This window comes from Oratosquilla oratoria, chromosome 3, assembly GCF_046742065.1.
Source record: "Oratosquilla oratoria isolate Oo_2021 chromosome 3, ASM4674206v1, whole genome shotgun sequence".
NCBI lineage: Eukaryota > Metazoa > Arthropoda > Malacostraca > Stomatopoda > Squillidae > Oratosquilla > Oratosquilla oratoria.
The window spans coordinates 36144403-36166521 of NC_134779.1; the positions used below are offsets into that span (position 1 = coordinate 36144403).

The 22119-nt window shown below is 40.3% G+C and overlaps 1 protein-coding gene across 1 annotated transcript in view; it reads left to right on the top strand.

Moving 5' to 3' along the window:
* Mulk (acylglycerol kinase-like protein Mulk) overlaps window positions 1-21477 on the top strand; it is a 34405-nt gene extending 12928 nt beyond the window's left edge. The window contains exons 4-9 of the mRNA XM_076178982.1: window positions 200-409; window positions 4066-4216; window positions 9696-9875; window positions 10963-11115; window positions 18481-18617; window positions 21098-21477. Coding sequence (XP_076035097.1) covers window positions 200-409; window positions 4066-4216; window positions 9696-9875; window positions 10963-11115; window positions 18481-18617; window positions 21098-21205 — 939 coding nt within the window. The 3' untranslated portion in view covers window positions 21206-21477. The remainder of the gene's footprint in view (window positions 1-199; window positions 410-4065; window positions 4217-9695; window positions 9876-10962; window positions 11116-18480; window positions 18618-21097) is intronic.
* The last annotated feature ends 642 nt before the right edge of the window (window positions 21478-22119 follow it).

Consider the following 22119-nt stretch of genomic DNA (forward strand, 5'->3'; position numbering starts at 1 on the left):
TCATGAGTTAATTACTATCAAATTTTTTCTTTATTAGACATTTTTTTTCAATAGGATGTGGACAACAAAAGTTCAGATAATTAAAAGAGTTAGTTTACTGACCTATAAAATTAAGTAGATTTAGTCACTATGAAATGGAATAGAATATAAAGTTTGCATATTCATTGTTTAATTACTGTATTCTGATGGATCTTGCCAGGTTGTAACAGGTGTCATGCGTAGGACAGACAGAAAAGAGGCAGTCAAAAAATTCCCCATTGGCATTTTACCACTTGGGGAAATAAATACTGCAGCAAAAGCAATCTGGGGCATTACTGATGTTGAACCAAAGGATCTAGCAAAAGCAACAATGGCCATCATTCATGATCTGAAAACTAATCTTGATATCATGGAAATCACACCATTGAAGGTATGTATAATTCCAGATACAATTTTTGTCAGTCTGCTTTAATCAAACTGTGGCCCCCAGCTTTTGTATTTACACTGTACCTAATTATGTAAGGACCTGTCATCCAGGAGGAGCCAAGAAAAAGGGAGGGAGGGGTGGTGAATGAGAGTGGAGTATGTGGGAATGAAATGAGTGGGAATGGATATATGCCTTTGACTTTGGTTATCTCCCTTGTAAAGGGGAAAAGCCGTTGGTATATGTATGTACGTAAGGATTTTTTTGGGGCACCCCTATTCAGAGTCGGACATCATTTGTCTGATAGAGCAAACTCTCTACACTTGTACAATGATGATTCCCCTTTGTCGGGATGTGGACTAGGTAGCCTGACTGGAAGGCACACACTGATAGAGAGGATACATACATACATACATATACCAAGGCTTTTTCCCCCTTACAAGGGAGGTAGCCAAAAAGGAAAAGGCATAAAATCATTCCCACCCATTCCATCCCTGAATACACTCCACACCCCTCCACCCTCCCTCTTATCTTAGCACCTCCTGGATGCACCTTGTCCACTGCCCTGGGTCAGAAGCAGTGTCGCAAGACACAGCACATCCACAGCAAGGCCGCTTCATTAAATCGGCGACCCCCCCCTCTCCATCCCCCCATGCATAAAAGGAGAAGACGGGGAGAAATCCCTTCGTGCTGCGTCAAATTTTGCTCACACATACTACCTCACCCCCCATCCCCCTGCCCATTTCACCTCATGCATCACAACATCATCCATATACAACCATTCTCCATTCACCCCTGTCTTCTGTCCTCTCCCGTCCTTCCTCAACAGACATTCCCCTCTTCCCCAAAGCCCCCTTCACCCCATCCATCCACCTCATCTAAGGACGTCCCCTCATGTTCACTCCCTCCACATCTGCCTTCCATACCTCTTTTACTAGTCTTTCTTCACTCATTCTTTCCATGTGTCCAAACCATCCCAATACTCTTTCATTAACCCTATCTCCCAACTCCCTTTCCACCCCCATTCTTCTCCTCACCTCCTCATTTCTCACTCTATCTAACCTAGTAACCCCCATCATACTTCTCAGACACCTCATCTCAAACATATTCAAACTCCTTCTCTCTTCCTCTCTTATGTTCCATGTTTCTGCCCCATACAGTGCTGTTGGCACAATCACTCCTTCATACAGTCTACTCTTAGCATCCATTCCCAAATGTCTATTCCTCATTACACTCTTATTAAATTGGGTGTCTGAGATTAGTAATGGTTCACTCTGGCAGCAAGAGGAGTTGGAGGAGGGGGAGATGGCAGCAGAGGTGGCAGCAATGTGCATCAACTTGGTCCTCTGAGGTGGTCTGTAGGAGATAGCAAGGGAGGTGACGGCAGTGCTCATTGAGTGGTACCCCAAGGCAGTCTGTATCTTCGGTGATTTTTCTCCAGGTCATGACCTGTGCTCTAATTGGCATCTAGAGAGAAATGGTGATGCTGCTGGGAAGCCAGATGCATGGACATTCCCAAGCCACTGACCTGGCTGGGATGGATCTTAGACAGAGCTGGGAACTATATGTGTGTTCCCAGGAAACTGGGTTTGTCCAACCCATGGACCTCAAGGAACCATTTGGTCCAACTTGTCATGGCCAGGTGTTCATGATTGGTGGTCCCTGGGGACTTAAGTTCGCTGAGCAGTTAGGAACGGACACACATTTGCATTCCCAGGAATGTTGTGTGAACTGATAGGGTTGTGGGATAGTGTGAAGACAACTGCCTAACACATTTAATATTATTGCTGGCCCTTGTTTCTGTTGCCTCTTTGAATCTATTCTTAACCTATGCAAGTGCTAGAGAGATTTAACAAGAGAATAACACCTGAAAGAACAATTATTGTGGCAGTAGATGCAAATAAGCATTCAGTAAAGTGTAAGTAGAAAACTGCTAGGATTGTTTTATGTTGCATTTAGTGAGCTGTGTTTGTGCGATATGGTGTAAGGGGTGGGAGGGTTCAAGAGCTCTAGTGTAGAACTATTTGCCTGGAATACTTTTATGGATGCTTGCTGGTTGAGCTGGTTAGAGCATCGCTACTTGTGGTGGAGGTTGAGGCGATGACAGTTTGAACCCTGCTGCCAGCAAGTTAGACCAAAGGCATAGTTCATTAAATTCCACATGATGTTAGACTGAATCCACATACTGCTCTATGGAAAGGATTTTGTTTTCAGAGTATAGATGTTCTGTTGGTGTTCATTCAGTGCAGCCAGTTATTATTCATGATGATTTATTTTGTGTTTTTAATTAGGATGTCTTTGTTTTCTTACATATATCAAGGGCTTTTTCCCCCATACAAGGGAGGTAGCCAAAGTCAAAAGGCATAATTCCACTCCCACCCATTTCATCCCCACCCACTCCACGCCCATTCACCATCTCTCCCTCCCTCCCTCTTTTCTTGGCTCCTCCAGGATAATGGGTCATCCTTGTATCTCACCACTGCCCTGGGTCAGAAGCAATGCAGCAAGAGACAGCACATCCACAGCAAGGCCACTTCATTTAATTGGTGATCCCCTCTTTCTGTCCCCTCATGCAGAAAAAGAGAAGATTGGGAGAAATCACTTTGGGCTGCATCAGAACATCATTCACACATAACCAATCCCTAACCCCCCCATCCCCTACCTACTCCCTTCCATGCATCACAGCATCATCCATACACAAACATTCTCCACTCACCCCCATCTTCTGTCTTCTCCCTTCATTTCTCAACAAAAGAAATTTTCTTACAAAGAACACAAAATAGAACATTAAGAATAGAAATTGGTTTCACATATTGTTCATAAGTGGATTTTCTGTTTTGCTTAGTTATCAGTAATATGCTTGAATTTGAAGATTTTCTTTTCCAGTTGGAACCACTGTAGCATTATCTGTGGGTGTTTATAGCCTATTTTGTTGCCTAGCGATATAATTGATCTCTGGGACCAGTGATGGTACCTGTATGTGGTGGTCCTGCAAGATGAATGGTAAAGGTACCCAGTTTCAAAACCCATCAACTCCCTCATCTCCATAAGGAGGTGCAGCCCTGAGGGGATGATATTCACTCTCTAGACTGGGCCCAAGATCTCTCTCTATTAACTTAAATTACATTTCTTACACTTTTTTCATACATGGGGAGCTGACAACCAGTGACTGCTCTCCTCTTCCTACCACTTTCAGCTAGTGACATAGAAAGTCCTAGGGTAGTGGGATAAAAGAAAAACAAGGGGACATGAAAAGAAACTCACAAAGGATAGTTATAGAAGATATCTGAAAAATTATTGTTCCCACACAGAGTGGTGGATATTTGGAACAAATTGGATGAAACAATAGTGTGTGCAAACACCATACAAGAATCGAAGAACATACTAGATGTTGCGAGTTACAAAGACATTTCACTACAAGCATAGTTCCCCTTCTCGTATAATACAACTAGGTAAATACAATTGGTACAACTAGGTAAATGCAATTGGTACAACTAGGTAAATACAGATACAACACAGATGGTAGTTCAATGTTTCTTCCTAAAGAGATCTGTGGGAGGTTTTGAGGACTGTTGCCAGCCATTGTGGGGGTGCAGATTTTCCACTTGTGAAAATTGAAGCAACAATTGATTGATTGACAATTGATCTGTCTTATATTACAGGCATCTGAAGATGGAGAAGATCCAAAGCCAGTTTATGCAGTATCTTCAATTCAGTGGGGAGCATATAGAGATGCACTAGAAAGAAAGGATGTATATTGGTATTGGACAATGCTGAAAAAGTATATGACTTTTGTATTTTCAAGCTACAAAGGTAGATAGAAGATTTATATTGTATGCTATATGAGATATTTGTCTTTTGTATACAAAAAATATGTTGTGTTTATATAATTAATGTGCAGATATTTATTAATTTTGCTGTCAATTGAGCTAATGTGTGATGGTGTTGGTGGGTGGAGGGAGAATGCCTTTACTATGTTCTCATAACCAACACAAGATAAACATTAAATATCTATCTGTATACTAAGGGCTCTTTCCCACTTACCACCCTTTCTTCCCTTTCATCTTAGCTCCTCATGGATGATGGGTCATCCCTGTAGTCTGCCCACTGCCCAGGGTCAGAAGCAATGCAGCAAGACACAGCACATCCACAGCAAGGCTACTTCACTTAATTGGCGGGCCCCTCTCTGCTCCCTCATGCAGAAAAAGAGAAGATGGGAAAAAAAACCCTTGGGACTGTGTCAAAATATTATTCACACATAACCATTCTCTAACCCCCCTCCCTTCCTTGTATCTCACTCTCATCTAAACACAGCCATTCTCCACTCACTCCTATCTCTAAACATACTACAATTTTTTTTTACAGAATTGCAAACAAGCAATAAGAACAACAAAACTTTGTGCACAAATTCATCATACACATTGCACTAATACACAGAGAGTAGCTACAAAAATGGCACCTGCACTTGCAAACCTATCATAAGAGGAGAGATTGGCTAAACTGGAGTTACCGACACTGGAGCAAAGAAGAGAGAGAGGTGACCTACTGACCATCTACAAAATCATGAAAGGCACAGAGATACTTGATAGAGAGGAGTTACTTAACTGGGACAAGAGAAACACAAGAGGACATGGAAAGAAAATAAAAAAACATAACTATAGAAGAGAACTGAAGAAAAACAGTTTTCCACATAGAGTTTTGGACACTTGGAACAAACTGGATAATGAAATAGTATGCGCAAAAACCATTCATGAGTTTAAAAGCAAACTAGACACTGCGAGATACAATAGCGGGACACCACGAGCATAGCTCCCCTTCCCGCAAAATACAACTAGGTAAATACATACCCAAAGCCATGACTTGATATTGTGGAGCTATTTCTATCACAGAGAGGGTTTTTTATTTTTCTTCTATGTATATTTCTTGTAGGAATATCAACTAAGTCAAGTTTTTATGATACAAAGTACATACATACATAATACATACCCATTTCAATACTTGACTTGGGAAGAAGTGATAAGTGGTGTCCTACAAGGTTTGGTATTGGCTCCAACCATGTTTGCCATATATATAAATAACATAGCTGAAGGCATGAAATGTTATATGAACTTCTTCATAGATGACGCAAAAATACTAAAGAAAGTAAGTACAGAGGAAGATTGTGAATCACTACAGACAGATATACCGTATTTTCCGGCTTAAAATGCGCATCGGGTTATAATGCGCACCCATGCACTTCGTTATCTCAGTGCACAGATAGCGCGCACCGACGTATAATGCGCATGCCCGATCGCATTTGTCTATAACGCAGTTTTACCTCGGTATTTATATCATGTGAACGAGGTTACATGGAGAAGTATTTTTCATTGGCTAGAGCCACCGCTGGGAAATCTGTTGATTTGTCACTAAATTAAGTGTCAGTTTAGGCATCAATCAGGACACAACTAAGAAAAAGTCGGAACTACATGTACCGGTATATGACTCATGTTGTGCGTTGGTCCCTTATTACTTTGTAGCTTAAATAGTTTGGAAATATGATCTAAAAAAGTTTATTGAAAGTAAAATATACAGAAAATTTTTGGGATTTTTACAGAAAATGTTCATTTTATATCTTGAGGAAATAATTCGTCTTTACCATTTTTTTTATTTAATACTGAAACAAACTACAGACTGTTTCGTTTTAGCTTTGAACCTGCAATGACAGTGGTGAAATAGGACAGTCTCTCATCGATGTGACGTTTAGTTAATATAACTCCCGAAAGAGGGTGTTGTAGTCAGGTGTTTGACAAGATTTTATGAACAGCCGCAACGGAATTTGTACCATACCTAAAGTGAAGCAACAAAGCCAACATAAAAATTCAAACTAAGATGCTGTGAACATGGGCAAATATCATGAATATTGATCATGTTTCATGGTGTTTAGGCCTATTTAAACATGAAAAATAAGATTCGATAGATACCTACCTATACCAAATATTTATATACGGTAGCCCATGCTGGCGTATTCTTTCATGTCACCATGGCTGTTCTTCTTGTTCTCACGGAACGTCACGGAGAAGTGTGCCTCCCGACTTTGTGACGGCCAACATCGTCACGTTGTTGTGAAAAAAATTACACACACAGCCGCAGAATTTTTATCGTAGGCCGTAGATAATGCGCACCACCGGATAATGCGCACCCCCCATTTTTAGGCCCTTCCAACGGAAAAAAGTCGCGCACTATACGCCGGAAAATACGGTAGATAAAATCTGGAAATGGAGTCAAAAGTGGGAAGTGAACTTTAACATCTAGAAGTGTAGTATAATGGAGTTTGGAAAAAGTAAAAATAGAATATCAAGAAATTATATAATTGGTGAAGAAGTCAAAAAGTGAGCTCAGAAAGGTATCTAGGAGTAATAATCAGTAAAGACATGTCACCAGACAAACATATCAATAAAATAGAGAAACATTCAACCCACTAAGGTCGATGAAAGTGGCATTTGACTATTTGGATGAGGAAATGATCAAGAAAATATTAGTTACACTGATAAAACCAGTACACTGCAACACTATGGACACCCAGTACTAAAAAGAACATAAAGAAATTAGAAAGAATACAAAGAGCAATGATAAAAATGGCACCAACACTCTCCAAATTGACATACGAACAAAGATTGTCCAAATTGAAACTACCATCTCTGGAACAAAGAAGAGAAAGAGATCTACTGACTATAGAATCAGGAAAAGAATGGAAATCCTAGATAGAGATGATTTATTAAAGTGGGACAACAGAAAATAACAGGACATGAAAAGAAACTCAAAAAGGATAATTATAGAAGAGATCTGAAAAAGAATAGCTTCACACACAGAGTGATGGATACCTGGAATAAATTAGATAAGGCAACAGTGTGTGCAAACACTATTCAAGAATTTAAGAACAAACTTGATGCTGAAAGATACAAAGACGGGGCACTATGAGCATAGCTCCCTTCCCGTATAATGCAACTAGGTAAATACAACGAGGTAAATACATACATATACCAAAAACCCTTACAAGTGAGGTAGCCAAAAAACAAAGGCATAAAATCCACTTCTACCCATTCCATCCTCATATACTCCACTCCCATCCACCCCCTCCCTCCCTCCCTCTTATCTTGGCTCCTCCTCGATGATGGGTCATCCCTGCATCTCGCCCACTGCCCTGGGTCAGAAGCAGTGTTACAAGAGACAGCACATCCACAGCAAGGCTGCTTCATTAAATCAGTGGACCCCCCTCTCCATGTGATTATACAAAGAAGAATGTGTAAAATGTAATATTGAGAATGAGGGTTTAGCTGTGTGCAGGCAGCAGGTTGAATTTGTTGTGTGTTGTTTAGTGTTGGTAAGTGTATTGCATATTTAGTGGACCTATGAGTGGCAGCTGTTGCACTTGAGAAATGTGTGTGCATATGTGATGGTTGTTGTGCATTTAGGGTATGCTTAAAAGTCTGGGTATGTTTCATTGTCTTCAGCTTGTAGAAGGTACAGGAGGGCATAAAAAAAAAGGAGAATCTATTTATTTACATACCAAGTTTTTTTTCACCATCTGTAAGGGAGCAAGGAAAGGAGAAGGCAGGAGATAGGGATGAGTGGAGAGTGGCAGTGTATGGATGATACTGTTATGCAAGGAAGGGAAGGATAGGGGATGGGATGGGATTTCTACCCATCTTCTCTTTTTCTGCTTGATGGGGATGGAGAGGGGGGTTGCCAATTAAATGAAGTGGCCTTGATGTGGATATAGTCTGTCTTTGCTACATTGCTTCTGACCCAGGGCAGTGGGCAGGATACAGGAATGACCCATCATCCATGAGGATCTAAGTTGAATGGGAGGGAAGGGTGGTGAAGGGGAGTGATTTGACTTGGCTACCTCCCTTATAAGGGGGAAAAAGTCCTTGGTATATAGATAGATAGTAGGTAAGGGAGGTAGTCATGAATAGAGCTGAACAAGTATCACCTTCCAACCAAATGCCCATTGAAGCACTGTCTCTGAAACAGGCCTAAAGTTCACTCAACTCTTTCACAATACTTCAGTTTCTTTCCATCTTATACTCTTCTCATTATAATAATGATAATCAGAAGAATATAGGATAGAAAGAAATTTAAGTATTGTGAAAGAGTTGAGTAAACTTTAGTCCTGTTTCAAAGATGGTGCTTCTGTGGTCAATTGGATGGTAGGTGATACTTGTTAATGTTATTCCCTGTTTGACTTGGAACTGCTGTGAGAAGGCAAAGCTCTTTGGCACCTGAATGTAGGGAACAATGGAAAAAATAAGGGAATACATATATATATATATATATATATATATATATATATATATATATATATATATATATATATAGACATTTTTGTTACAATAAATTACAATGATAAAGCATATGAAGAAAAATGTATTAGACCCGCTATCATTGAAAGAAAAAGAGGTGACTAAATGGCAGTGTTTGGGATTAAAGGTATTAGATAAATTTGGCTAGGAAGATCTGGGACAAAAAAGTAATGCAGTCATGAGAATAAATGATAAAAGACCACATGTTCAAAGGATATCAAGAAATACAGAATTCCAATTAGATGGGGAATAGATGAGAAGTTGAAATATTCGACACTAAGATAAAAAATGAATTCAAAACTAGGTATGATACTTGAAGAAAAGCTTAATTTCTTTCTTGTATGTTACAATTAGAAAGAAAGGAAAAAAAAAAATTATGACTTCATTTATCTCATCCATCCACTTATTTGTGACACTTCCAAGGATGTATTACTTCCATCCATTCTTGTAACATGACCTAACTACCTCACATTGACTTGTTCTTTTTCTACCAATTTCATCTGTACCCCAGTTCATTCATGAATCTTATCATTCCTTTTATCATCGTATCTCATCCTACACATAGCCCGCAAACACCATATATCTTCTGTCTCCATACAGCTCATCTCCCTTGCATTCATGACTCAAGCCTTTTTCCCCAAACACAACAGTTATTATGACTTTTGTTTCATACATTCCTTTAGTTGCATCCAATGACATCCTCTTATTTCTCCATATTGCTCTCAGGACACATCCCATCTTCTCTCCTTCTCTCACTGAATGAACAGTCTTATCCTCCTTCAATTTTCAAATATATCTGTTCCCAGATAGCCATATCATTCTGCACAATCTTTTTCATCCATGAAATTGATGTGCATTTTCTATCCAAATATTGTTATTAAAGAATTGTATTTTATTTTTCATTTATGTATCTGATTATTACTATGATTTTTCTCTTTCTTGTTTGCCAGATATAACATGGTCATGTGATGCTCAGGTTGAGTATACAGATCCTTGTAGTGGCTGTTCACGATGCCAATACACGCCTGTAAAAGAACCACAGCCCGAGGAACCAGAGCCACCAAAGTCAAAACATTGGTGGGCCTCATTCATTCCAAAGACACATTTTATTGTAAACAAGGAAACTGAAGGTACTATAACATGGTTTGCAGTAGCAATTTATTAATCAATGGACCAAAATATGTATTGGCTGGGTCTATCTATATACCAAGGGCTTTTTCCCCCTTACCAGGGAGATAGCCAAGTCAAAAGGCATAATTCCATTCCCACCCATTTCATTCCCATCCACCACCCTTTCATCTTAGCTTCACATGGATGATGGGTCATCCCTGTAGCCCATCCACTGCCATGGGTCAGAGCAGTGGGCAGGATATAGAGATGACCCATCATCCATGAGGAGCTAAGATTGGCTGAGTACTGATTTTAAAATCGGTACTCAGCCCATACACATTTTGAGTGGGAGTGGGTACATGCCTTTTGACTTGGTTACCTCCCGGAAGCTCGCTGGATGAGCGGGTTAGGGTGTCGTTACTTGTGGCAAAGGTCGAGGTGAGGGCGGTTTGAATCCTGCCACCAGCAAAGTTGAACCAAGGGCATGGTTCATTAAATTCCACACTACAAAGCCCTCTGTGAGTGGCACCGTCCTAGCCTCCCGATAGGGGGGAGTGTGTGACATTAAACCATATCACCTCCCTTATAAGGATGAAAAAAAATCCTTGGTACTGTATAGATAGATAAAGTCCTGATTTTGCTTATGATAGGAATGGTCAATTTAGCATGGATTTTGTAAAACATTATCATCTAGATAATTCTTTTATGTTCTCGACAACACCATATTACTCTATCTCTTAAATGGTAAGAGTGTATTTTTTTTAATTCTTTATTCATGTGGTCTAACCATTAAAAGACAGGTTGTCCTTCAGTAGGGAAGTCCTCAAAATAACTTTTCATATTAAAGTCAGGCATAATCATTCTTCATTCATTCAAATTTACTTTAGGAGTTTCAAGGCCCAATCTGGAGACTAAGTACCAGATCTCAATTTAAGGTTTTACAGGGGTGGGAGAGAATAATTTTATTTATTTATTTTTATATATATATATATATATATATATATATATATATATATATATATATATAATATATGTATGTATGTATGTATGTATGTATGAATGACATGGAGTAGGAATCCATTACTTTACAGTATATGAATATTCCAGAGGAAGTACCCCAAATTGACTACAGTGTTATTGACAACCCATTATGTGGTACCAAAAAATCATTACCAGTTGATGCATCGGAAGTGATCATATCTACCTGCAATACACAAGAAACCTCTCATATTCCTCGTCATGCTCTTTCCTTCAGAACTGGTAAGTAAACAATAAGACACTGATTTGACATTTCAATAAATATGAAAAGTGGTCTTGTAATGTATATTATGTATATTTCATTTGAGCTGGAGGTGAGGTGTGTAGCACAATGGAGCAGATGTGGAAGGTGATTGTAGATGTTTGTGACATTTTAAGTGGTTTTATTTATTTGTTGATTTATTTTATTCGCTTTTTCTGCATGAGGGGGTGGAGAGGGGGTTCAACGATTAAGTGAAGAGGCCTTGCTGTGAGATGTGCTGTTTCTTGCTGCATTGCTTCTGACCCAGGGTGGTGGGCAAGATGTAGAGATGACCTGTCATCCAGGAGCCAAAAAAAGAGGGAGGGAGGGAGAGGTGGTGAATGGGAGTGGAGTGGGTGGGGATAGAAATGGGTGGGAGTGGATTTATGCCTTTGACTCTGGCTACCGCCCTTGTAAGGGGGGAAAAGGCCATTGGTATATGTATGTATGTTTATCTAGTTGTATTATATGGGAAAGGGAGCTATGCTCGTGGTGACCCGTTTTTGTATCTCGCAAGATCAATTTTGTTCTTAAATTCTTGTATTGTGTTTGCACACACTATTTTTTCATCCAATTTGTTCCATATATCTATCACTCTGTGTGGGAAGCTGTTCTTTTTCAGGTCTCTTATGTAGTTATCCTTTTTGAGTTTCATTGCATGTCCTCTTGTTTTTTCCTCTGTCCCACTTTAATAAGTCCTCTCTATCTTTCATGATTCTGTAGATGGTTAGTAGGTCTCCTTGTTCTCTTCTTTGTTCTAGGGTTGGCAATTCCAGTTCAGCCAGTCTTTGTTCATATGTCAGGTTTGAAAGTGTTGGGGCCATCTTTGTTGTTGCTCTTTGTATTCTTTCTAATTTTCTTATATTCTTTTTTGTACTGGGTGACCATATCAGCACTGCATATTCCAGTTTTGGCCTTATCAGTGTTTGTAATATTTTCTTAATCATCTCCTTGTCCAGGTATGTATGTATGTATTTATTTGTTTGGATAGTGATTGATTCTATTCTGGTGTCTGTTAATGATTGTTTACTTTCTTTTGTTGAAGAAAGATATGCCGGAGGACTGGAGGAGTGCCTGTATAGTTCCACTTTACAAGGGAAAAGGGGACAAATGTGAGTGTAGTAGTTTCAGAGGGATTAGCTTGTTAAGTGTAGTTGGGAAAGCTTATGGGAGGATCTTGATTGAGAGGATTAGGAGAGGAACGGAGGGAGTAATTGGTGAGGAACAGTGTGGATTTAGGACAGATAGAGGTTATGTAGATCAGATTTTTGTGGTAAGACAGATATGTGAGAAAGCTATAGGAAAAGATAAGGATGTTTTTTGGGCATTTATGGATCTGGAAAAGGCTTATGACAGGGTAGACAGGAAGGCACTGGGAGGTTTTGCAGATATATGGGATAGGAGGAAAGCTTCTGGGAGCTGTCAAGAGTTTTTACGAGAGTATTAGAGCTTGTGTCAGGATTAGAAATGGAGAGAGTAAGTGGTTCGAGGTAAAGGTGGGACTTCATCAGGGATGTGTTATGTCACCCTGGCTGTTCAACTTATACATGGATGGGATGGTGCAAGAGGTAAATACAAGGGTGGTGGGTCAGGGATTGGAGATGTTTAAAAAAAATGGAGAAAAGTGGGAGGTGAGCCAGCTGTTGTTTGCAGATGACACTGCACTTGTAGCAGGATCAGAGGAGGGATTGAGGAAGTTGGTGACAGAGTTTGGGAGAGTGTGTGAAAGAAGAAAATTGAAGATAAATGTTGGTAAAAGTAAGGTGATGAGATGTACAAGGGGTGAAAGTGACAGTAGACTGGAAGTGAGCATTAAGGGAGAGCGACTGGAGGAAGTGGATATTTTTAGATACTTGGGTACAAATGTGGCAGGAAAGGATGGAGTGAAGGTGGAAGTAGAATGTAGATTGAGAGAAGCGAATAAATGCCTTGGTGGATTAAAAAGTGTAATGAGGAATAGACATTTGGGAATGGATGCTAAAAGGAGACTGTATGAAGGAGTGATTGTGCCAACAGCACTGTATGGGGCAGAAACATGGAACATAAGAGAGAAGGAGTTTGAATGTGTTTGAGATGAGGTGTCTGAGAAGTATGATGGGGGTTACTAGGCTGGATAGAGTGAGAAATGAGGAGGTAAGTAGGAGAACAGGGGTGGTAAGGGAGCTGGGAGATAGGGTTGATGAAAGAGTATTGGGATGGTTTGGACACATGGAAAGAATGAGTGAAGAAAGACTAGTAAAAAAGGTATGGAAGGCAGATGTGGAGGGAGTGAACATGAGGGGATGTCCTAGGATGAGGTGGATGGATGGGGTGAAGGGGGCTTTGGGGAAGAGGGGAATGTCTGTTGAGGAAGGACGGGAGAGGACAGAAGACGGGTGAATTGCATGGGGGGATCGAGGGAGGGGTTGCCGATTTAATGAAGCAGCCTTGCTGTGGAGGTGCTGTATCTTGCGACACTGCCTCTGATCCAGGGCAGTGGACAAGGTGCAGGGATGACCCGTCATCCAGGAGGTGCTAAGATAAGAGGGAAGGTGGAGGGGGGTGGAGTGTATTTAGGGATGGAATGGGTGGGAATGGTTTTATGCCTTTTTCTTTTTGCCTGCCTCCCTTGTAAGGGGGAAAAAGCCTTGGTATATGTATGTATTGATGTAATTAGTCTACCCTTGTGTTCAGTGTTGTTCTCCCTGATTATGGTGTATTCAGTGAATATGGGTAACACTGATTGAGATGTTACTTCTATTTCATGTAAAATAGCTATGTATATGTTGTGTTTATGTTTGCAACAACATTTACATGATTTTTGACAAGACATGTCTGGGGACTGTTAAAGGCTTACATATATTGCCACCTTGTTGAAGCTTTTCAGTACTTATTGGGTGAGGTTTGTGAGTACTGTTCTAAAGAAGTGTCCCTCTTTGAATCCCTGTTGATTTGGTTAGGTAGACATGTGGACTTGGATACTTTCTGAGATCAGTCATTCTCCATCAGTTTACATATGGTAGAGGAGAGTGGGTCTGAGGAGTAGATGTGGAGGTGAAGTATAAAGTAAAGGAGGCAGGTAAATGTCTGGATGGATGGAAAAGTGTTAAGAAAAAATGGGTATTGGGGAATGAAAGCAAAGAGAAAGTTGTGTGAAGGAGCAACTGTGGCCATACACTGTTTGCAATAGAGACATGAAATTTAAGGGAGGCAGAAAGAAAGAGCTTAGATATGTTTGAGAAGTATGGCAGGTATTACAAGGATGGAAAGAGTGAGAAATGTGGAGGTGGGGTATAGGAAGTGAAGATCATGTGTGTTAAATCTGAGGCTGTTTTATTTATTTATTTATTTTTTACTTACTTGGTGAAGATTCTTGCCATTCAGTTTGAATTCTGCATGCTTTATTGATTCATAATTGTCAGGGGCAAGCATTGTTACTGAGGATTTCTGAAGGGATTAGACACTCTTTGTACTAGTGATATTTCCAGCTCTGTGAGGTATGCTTGAATTTTCTGGATTTCACAATATGAAAACCCTCACATATGAAGGTGACCAAACAATAATAGCACAGCATCACACATACAAGGTAGTTGACAACAACACTCAAGCATACTTCACATACTTATACCAATAGGCCTCTTCCCTTGTGAGAGGTAGCCAGCCAAACCATGCACCCACCCTTCACCTGTCCCACACTCATCCAGCAGCCTCTTATCTCAGCATCTTGAGGGGACAACCAAGGATGAGATGGATGGATGGGGTGAAAGGTGCTTTGAACAAGAGGGGAATGTCTATTGAGCAAAGAAGGGAGAAGATAGGAGATAGGAATGAGTGGAGAATGGCTGTGTATAGATGATACTTTGATGCAAAGAATGGGAAAGGGTGGGAGGGGGGGGAGTAAAGAGTGGTTGAATGTAGACAATATTTTGACGCAGCCTGAAGGGATTTCTCCCTATCTTCTCTATTTTCCACATGAGGGGCCTTGCTGTGGGTGTACTTTGTCTTGCTGCATTGGTTCTCACCCAAGGGCAGTGACCAGGAGACAGGGATGAGCTTCCATCCATGAGGAGCTAAGATGAGAGGGAGGAAAGGGTGATGGAGGGAAATGGAATGGATGGGAGTGGATGTGTGCCTTTTGATTTGGCTACCTCCCTTTTAACCACTTTGATACAATGACACTTATGTAGGCATCATGAGGTGTGAGTGAGCACATGAGGACGCTGGCATCAGCGTCTTTATTATACTGTATATATTTTTTTGTAGTTGTACATGAGTAACCCCCCAGATTCTGTGAACTGGTTTGATCATGTTTTCTGTGTTTTATTACTCAGAGTAAAAGAGAGCGAGTAATACTGCAGTAATTTTATATATAATGCAAGTAGTGTGATACAAATTATATATGGTAGCCAGTGCTGCGTGTGAGAATTTGAGTCATACTGAAGTGGTTAAAGGGAAAGAGCCCTTGGTGTATAGGTAGATATATACATGAATAAATAGACATTGTGGATGAAGGTTCATCGCTGCTGACACAAAACAGAATGTTCTGGGTATAGGGAAGGAAGGTCAGGTGTGAAAAGATTGAACAGCATTGGTGCTGGTTTGATGTTTTGGGGATGCCATTGTACTGTCTTTTGATTCCTTATAAAGGTATTCTCAGATACATGACATTCCCCACCAGCTGGAAAGTTTTTAACTATTTCTTGTCATTGTTGTGCATTACACTTTTTATGATTTTTCTTAACAGAATGACTTGTGTGTCAGATACCTTGGTGATATCTGTTGCCACAATTCATTCTCTCTCTCTCTCTCTCTCTCTCTCTCTCTCTCTCTCTCTCTCTCTCTCTCTCTCTCTCTCTCTCTCTCTCTCTCTCTCTCTCTCTAAATCAATTTATATTTTGTGAGCGAGGTTTGTGAGTATTGTCCAGTATACGAGTTTTGATTCTTTCCAGGACACATCTTCTCATCAGTTTTGATATGATAGAGAGGAGCAGGATCCAGCTGTTAGAAGCTGAAGTTTTTGTCAATTTGTTTGGTTTTAGGATGGGGATTATATAAACTCTTCCTGTATTTACCTAGTTGTATTTTGTGGGAAGGGGAGCTGTGTTGGTAAGGTATTGTGTGACCAGGAGTAGCTAAAGATATGTATGAGAGCTTTTTTGCTTCTGGACCTAATTGCACCAGAAAGTAGTGTGACCACTTGTCTGGACCCTGAACATGTGAGTTTTTCCATTTTCTGAATAGCTTTCCTACCCTAGCATGAAGGAGTGATTGTGCCAACAGCACTGTATGGAGCAGAAACGTGGAACATGGGAGAGGAGGAGAGAAGGAGATTGGGTGTGTTTGAGATGAGGTGTCTTGAGAAGTATGATGGGGGTTACTAGGCTGGATAGAATGAGAAATGAGGAGGTGAGGAGGAGAACGGTGGTGGAGGGGGAGTTGGAGAGAGGATTGATGAAAGAGTATTGGGATGGTTTGGACACATGGAAGGAATGAGTGAAGGAAGACTGGTAAAGGAGGTATGGAAGGCAGATGTGGAGGGAGTGAACATGAGGGGATGTCCTAGGATGAAATGGATGGATGGGGTGAAGGGGGCTTTGGGGAAGAGGGGAATGTCTGTTGAGGAAGTACGGGAGAGGACAGAAGATGGGTGAATGGAGAATGGTTGTACAGGTAGTCGTCGACTTACGACCGAGTTCGGTTCCGACAGACAGGTCGTAAGTCGATCTGGACGCAAGTCGGTCTATATAAATATACAGTATATATTACCCTTTATATAATATGTATGTATATATATATATATATATATATATATATATATATATATAATATGTATATATATATATATATATATATATATATATAGTATATTTAGCATACTGAAATAATCTTAGCATCTTTGAACTATGTTGTATAGTATTTTTAACCTTTTTATAATTTCATCTGATTTTCTTTGGGAAACGTAGCCTAGGCCTAAGCATATTGAATAAAATCCTATCATCTTTGGCCTATGATATTTAATACTGTATTTGTTAACCTTTGTATTATTTTACCATCAGACTTTCTTTAGGAAACGTATGCATACTGAATAAAATCTTATTAGCTTTGAGCTACGTTGTTTAAGATTCATTAACTTTTTATCATTTTCGTTAGGAAACGTAGCCTAGGCCTACGCATACTGAAGAAAGTCCTGTCATTTTTGACCTACAAATCCTTTTTTGTTGGTTACATTAAAATCATTGTAAAGTAAAATTAGGAAAAAAAATATTTTGAAACATTCTTTTCGTTTACGTACTGTACCAAAAATATTGTTATCGACAACAGACTAGGCATAAACAAAGTTTACTGTTACATTTTATTAATCGCAAAACATAAAAATACAAAATGCTGTACCGAACATTTTGTCATCGACAACAGACTAGGCATAAAAAATACTGTTACATTTTATTAATTGCAAAACATGAAAATACAAAATGTAAGGCAAAATTAGGATTTTTTTTTATTTCAACAAAACACATTCTTTTCGACAACAAACTAGCCTAGGCATAAAAAGTTTGTTATATTTTATTAATTGCAAAACATACAAAAATACAAAATGCAATGCAAAATTAGGAAAGATTTTACTTCAAACAAACAAAATGAAAGAATATTTAGCTGGCTGGGATGCTGATGCTGCCGGCAGCCAGCCAAAACTATCGTACTCGCGTCTCGCAGTGTGCGGAGTAATGTACTGCACTGCCAGGCATAACATTGCAATTCTATTACTCTATTAAATGTTAGATATTATTGCACCATCTCGTGGTCGTAAAGTCGATCAGTCGTAAGTCGCATAGGTCGTAAGTCGACGACTACCTGTATATGGATGATGTTGTGATGCATGAGGTGGAATGGGCAGGGGGATGGGGGGTGAGGGAGTATGTGTGAGCAAAATTTGACGCAGCCCGAAGGGATTTCTCCCCGTCTTCTCCTTTTATACATGTGGAGATGGAGAGGGGGGGGTCGCCGATTTAGTGGGGCGGCCTTGCTGTGGATGTGCTGTGACTTGCGACACTGCTTCCGACCCAGGGCGGTGGACGGGGTGCGAGGGTGGCCTGTCGACCGGGAGGTGCTAAGATGGGAGGGAGGGTGGAGGGGAGTGGAGTGTATTTAGGGATGGAATGGGTGGGAATGGTTTTATGCCTTTTTCTTTTTGGCTACCTCCCTTGTAAGGGGGAAAAAGCCTTGGTATATGTATGTATGTATGTATGAATAGCTTTCACCATACCTCTGTATATCGTATTACTTTTCAGCATAATAAATTGGTAGAAATACACTTATACACTTAGGTTGACCTGGAAAGTTGATAATGCTGTGTTCTTTTTCCTTTGCAGGAGCTTCCAATATCAGTGCCCTAGATTTCATAAAGGAAGGTTGGTCAAGAACATGGACAGGAGTTAAATCACACTTAACGGAGATACAAGCAGGAGAACTAACTCTTCTTCCAACTGGGTCCTTGCAGACTCAGGAGGTAGTGTACAAGAAGAGTTATTTGAAATATTTATTCTATCTATATACCAAGGGCTTCTTCCTCCATGTAAGGGAGGTAGCTAGCCAAGCTATGCACCCAACCCCATCCATCCCACTCCCATCCATCATCCATTTGTTTCCCTTTCATCTTAGCTCCTCAAGGATGAAAGGTCATCTATGTCTCCCAACCATTGCCTAGGTCATAGGCAATGCAGTAAGACATACCATATCCACTAGGACCAGCTGTTTCATTTACATGGTGACCCTTCTTCTTTGTGCCCTCATGCGAAAATAGAGAAGACGAGGAAAAATTCTTTCAGGCCACATCACTTTATAGTCCACTAACAAATATTCTCCACTCACACCTATCCCCTGCTTTCTCCCTTTGCTGTTCAACAGATGTTCCTCTTTTATTCAAGGCCCTTCTCACCTTATCCATCCATCCCATTGTCAGTCTTCCCTTCCAGCTCACTCTATCCACCTCTGCCTTCTGTACTTTTTCTGCAGATCTCACTTGTCCTTTCCATGTCCCCAAACCATCTCAATATTATTTGATTAGCCTTATCTGCCAACTCCCTTTCTACATCTACTCTCCTCCTCATGTCATTTGTCACCCTATCCATCCTCATAACCCCCATCATACTTCTCAATCACTTTATCTCAAACACATTTAACTTTCTCCTTTCTGTCTCCCTTAAATTCTAAGTCTCTGCCCCATACAGTGTCATAGGCACCCCTTCATAAATTTCTCTTGGCATCCATTCCCAGATGCCTATTTCTCAAGATGCTTTTCATTTCTCCAAGATATTTACTTGCTTCCCTCACTACATTTTACCTCCACCCCTACTCCTACATACTTAAAACTATCCACTTCTTCTATCCTTTCTCCTTTAAGACTTATCTCAAAACTTACTGCCACCCTCTCCCTTGTACACTTCATAACCTTGCTTTTACCTACATTTACTTTCAAATTCCTCCTATCACATAGTTTCCCAAACTCCATCATTAATTGCCTTAAACCCTCCTTGGACCCAGCCACAAGCACAGTGTCATCAGCAAATAACAATTTGCTCAACTCCCACTTTCTTCCATTCTCTCTAACCATCTTCAATCCTCTTCTCATTACTCTTGCATTAACCTGACATACCACCTCATCTATGTACACATTGAACAGCTTTAGCAACACAACACAGCCCTGGCACAGCCACACCTTTACCTCACACCATTCACTGTCACCATTCCCAACACTAACACAAGCTACTACTCATATAAAAGCTTTTGATTGCCCTTAACCACTTTCCCCCTGTCCCATATATCTGCACTATCTCCTGCAGTGCCCTCCTGTCTTCCCTGTCACAAGCCTTCTCCAAAGCCATACAGTCGTCTCTTTGTATTTATCCCCAGGCACTTATTTTTATGATATTTTTTCATTTCTCTTAGATATTTACTTGCTTCCCATACTCTGTAATTCTCCTTCATCTCTGCTCCCACATTCCCTGCTATGTGTGACCTCAGATATTTAAGCTATTCACTTTCTCCAGTTTCTCACCATATAAATTTCCTCCAACCCACCACTACCATTCCCCTTGTATATCTTATCACCTTATCTTTGCCCACATTTGGTTTTAGCTGTCTCCTATCACGCATCCTCCCAAACTCCATCTTGAACTGCTTCATTCTGTCCTTTGACTTGGCTAAAAGCAGTGTTGTCCACAGACAACAATTGGCTCACTTCCCTTTTCCCTCCATTCTCACTCACCAACTCCAAACCTGCCTAGCAAACTCACATTTATCTTCCTCACCATTCTATCCATTGAACAACCATAATAACATTACACAACCTTTGCACAGCCCCACCTTTACCTCAAACTACTCATTCACTCAATTCCTTACCCTCATACACACCCTACTATTCACATAAAAAAATTGAATATCTTCTATACCATACATCCACAATATCCATAATGCCTCTCTGTCAACCCAGCCATATGCCTTTTTTAAAGCTATGATCCACAAACATTCCTTGTGCATCCAAGCCCTCCTTTACCCAATCCATCCTTCTCATTTTTGGGCCTCCTCACAAGTTTCCTCCATCCGCATCTGCTCTCCACATTCTTTTTTGCTTACCTTAACTCATTCATTCTTTTTTTATGCTCAAACCACCTTATCATTCTTTAATCTACTCTCATCCTTTTTTTTTCCCTCTCATTTTCCATCCTTGTAATATCTACCAGGAGGTGCTAAGATAAGAGGGAAGGTGGAGGGGTGTGGAGTGTATTCAGGGATGGAATGGGTGGAAATGATTTTATGCCTTTTCCTTTTTGGCTACCTCCCTTGTAAGGGGGAAAAGCCTTGGTATATGTATGTAATATCTACCATATTTCTCAAAACTATCTCAGACACATTCAGACCTACCTTAAAATGATTGATCACAGCAATTAATTTTTTCTGAGATAGTAACTAACGATTTTTATTTTTCAGGGTAAAGATAGAGAACTGAGCATAGACAATGACACATTTGAAGTTCGACCAATGAAAATCCAAGTTAAGCCAGAAGCTCTTACCATATATGCTGGGGCAGTCATGTGAATATTTTATGTTTGCTATGGAAGAGATTCTATTGTAAAAATGTAAATATATAACTTAGAAACTTGTAGTAATTGTGCATTTTGAAGTTGGAAATATTAAACATTTTGAATGGGAAAAGGAGTTTTTTTATAATAAAGATTACAGGGAGATTAAGTGGATTTCCCATGCAAGTTTAAAAGTGTAAAGGGTATTTTAAGGTATTGTTAGAAGAGCCCCATAATATTATTGTTCCCAAATTTGTTATATTATTGATGCCTAATTAAAATATGACCATGATATTATGTTGCATAATTTTCCAAACAATGTATTTACCTTACAAGGGAGGTAGCCAAAGTCAAAAGCTTAAATCCTCTCCCACCCATTTCATCCCCACATACTCCACTCCCATTCACCAACCCTCCCTCCCTCTTTCCTTGGCTCCTCCTGGATGACTGGTCATCCCAGTATCTCACCCATTGCCCTGGGTCAGAAGCAATGTAGCAAGATATAGCACATCCACAGCAAGGCTGCTTCATTTAATTGGCAACCCCCCTCTCTGTCCCCTCATTCAGAAAAAGAAAAGACAGGGAGAAATCCCTTTGGGCTGGGTCAAAATATCATTCACACATACTCCCTTAAGCCACCCACTCCCTTACATACATCACAGCATCATCCATACACAACCATTCTCCACTCACCCCTATCTTCTCCCTTCCTCAACAGACATTCTCCTCTTTCCCAATGCCCCTTTTACCCCATCCATCCATCTCATCCTTGGTTGCCCCCTCATGTTCACTCCTTCCACCTCTGCCTTCCACACCTCTTTTACTAATCTTTCTTCACTCATTCTTTCCATGTGTCCAAACCATCCCAATACTCTTTCATCAGCTCTATCTCCCAACTCCCTTTCAACCCCTGCTCTCCTCACCTCCTCA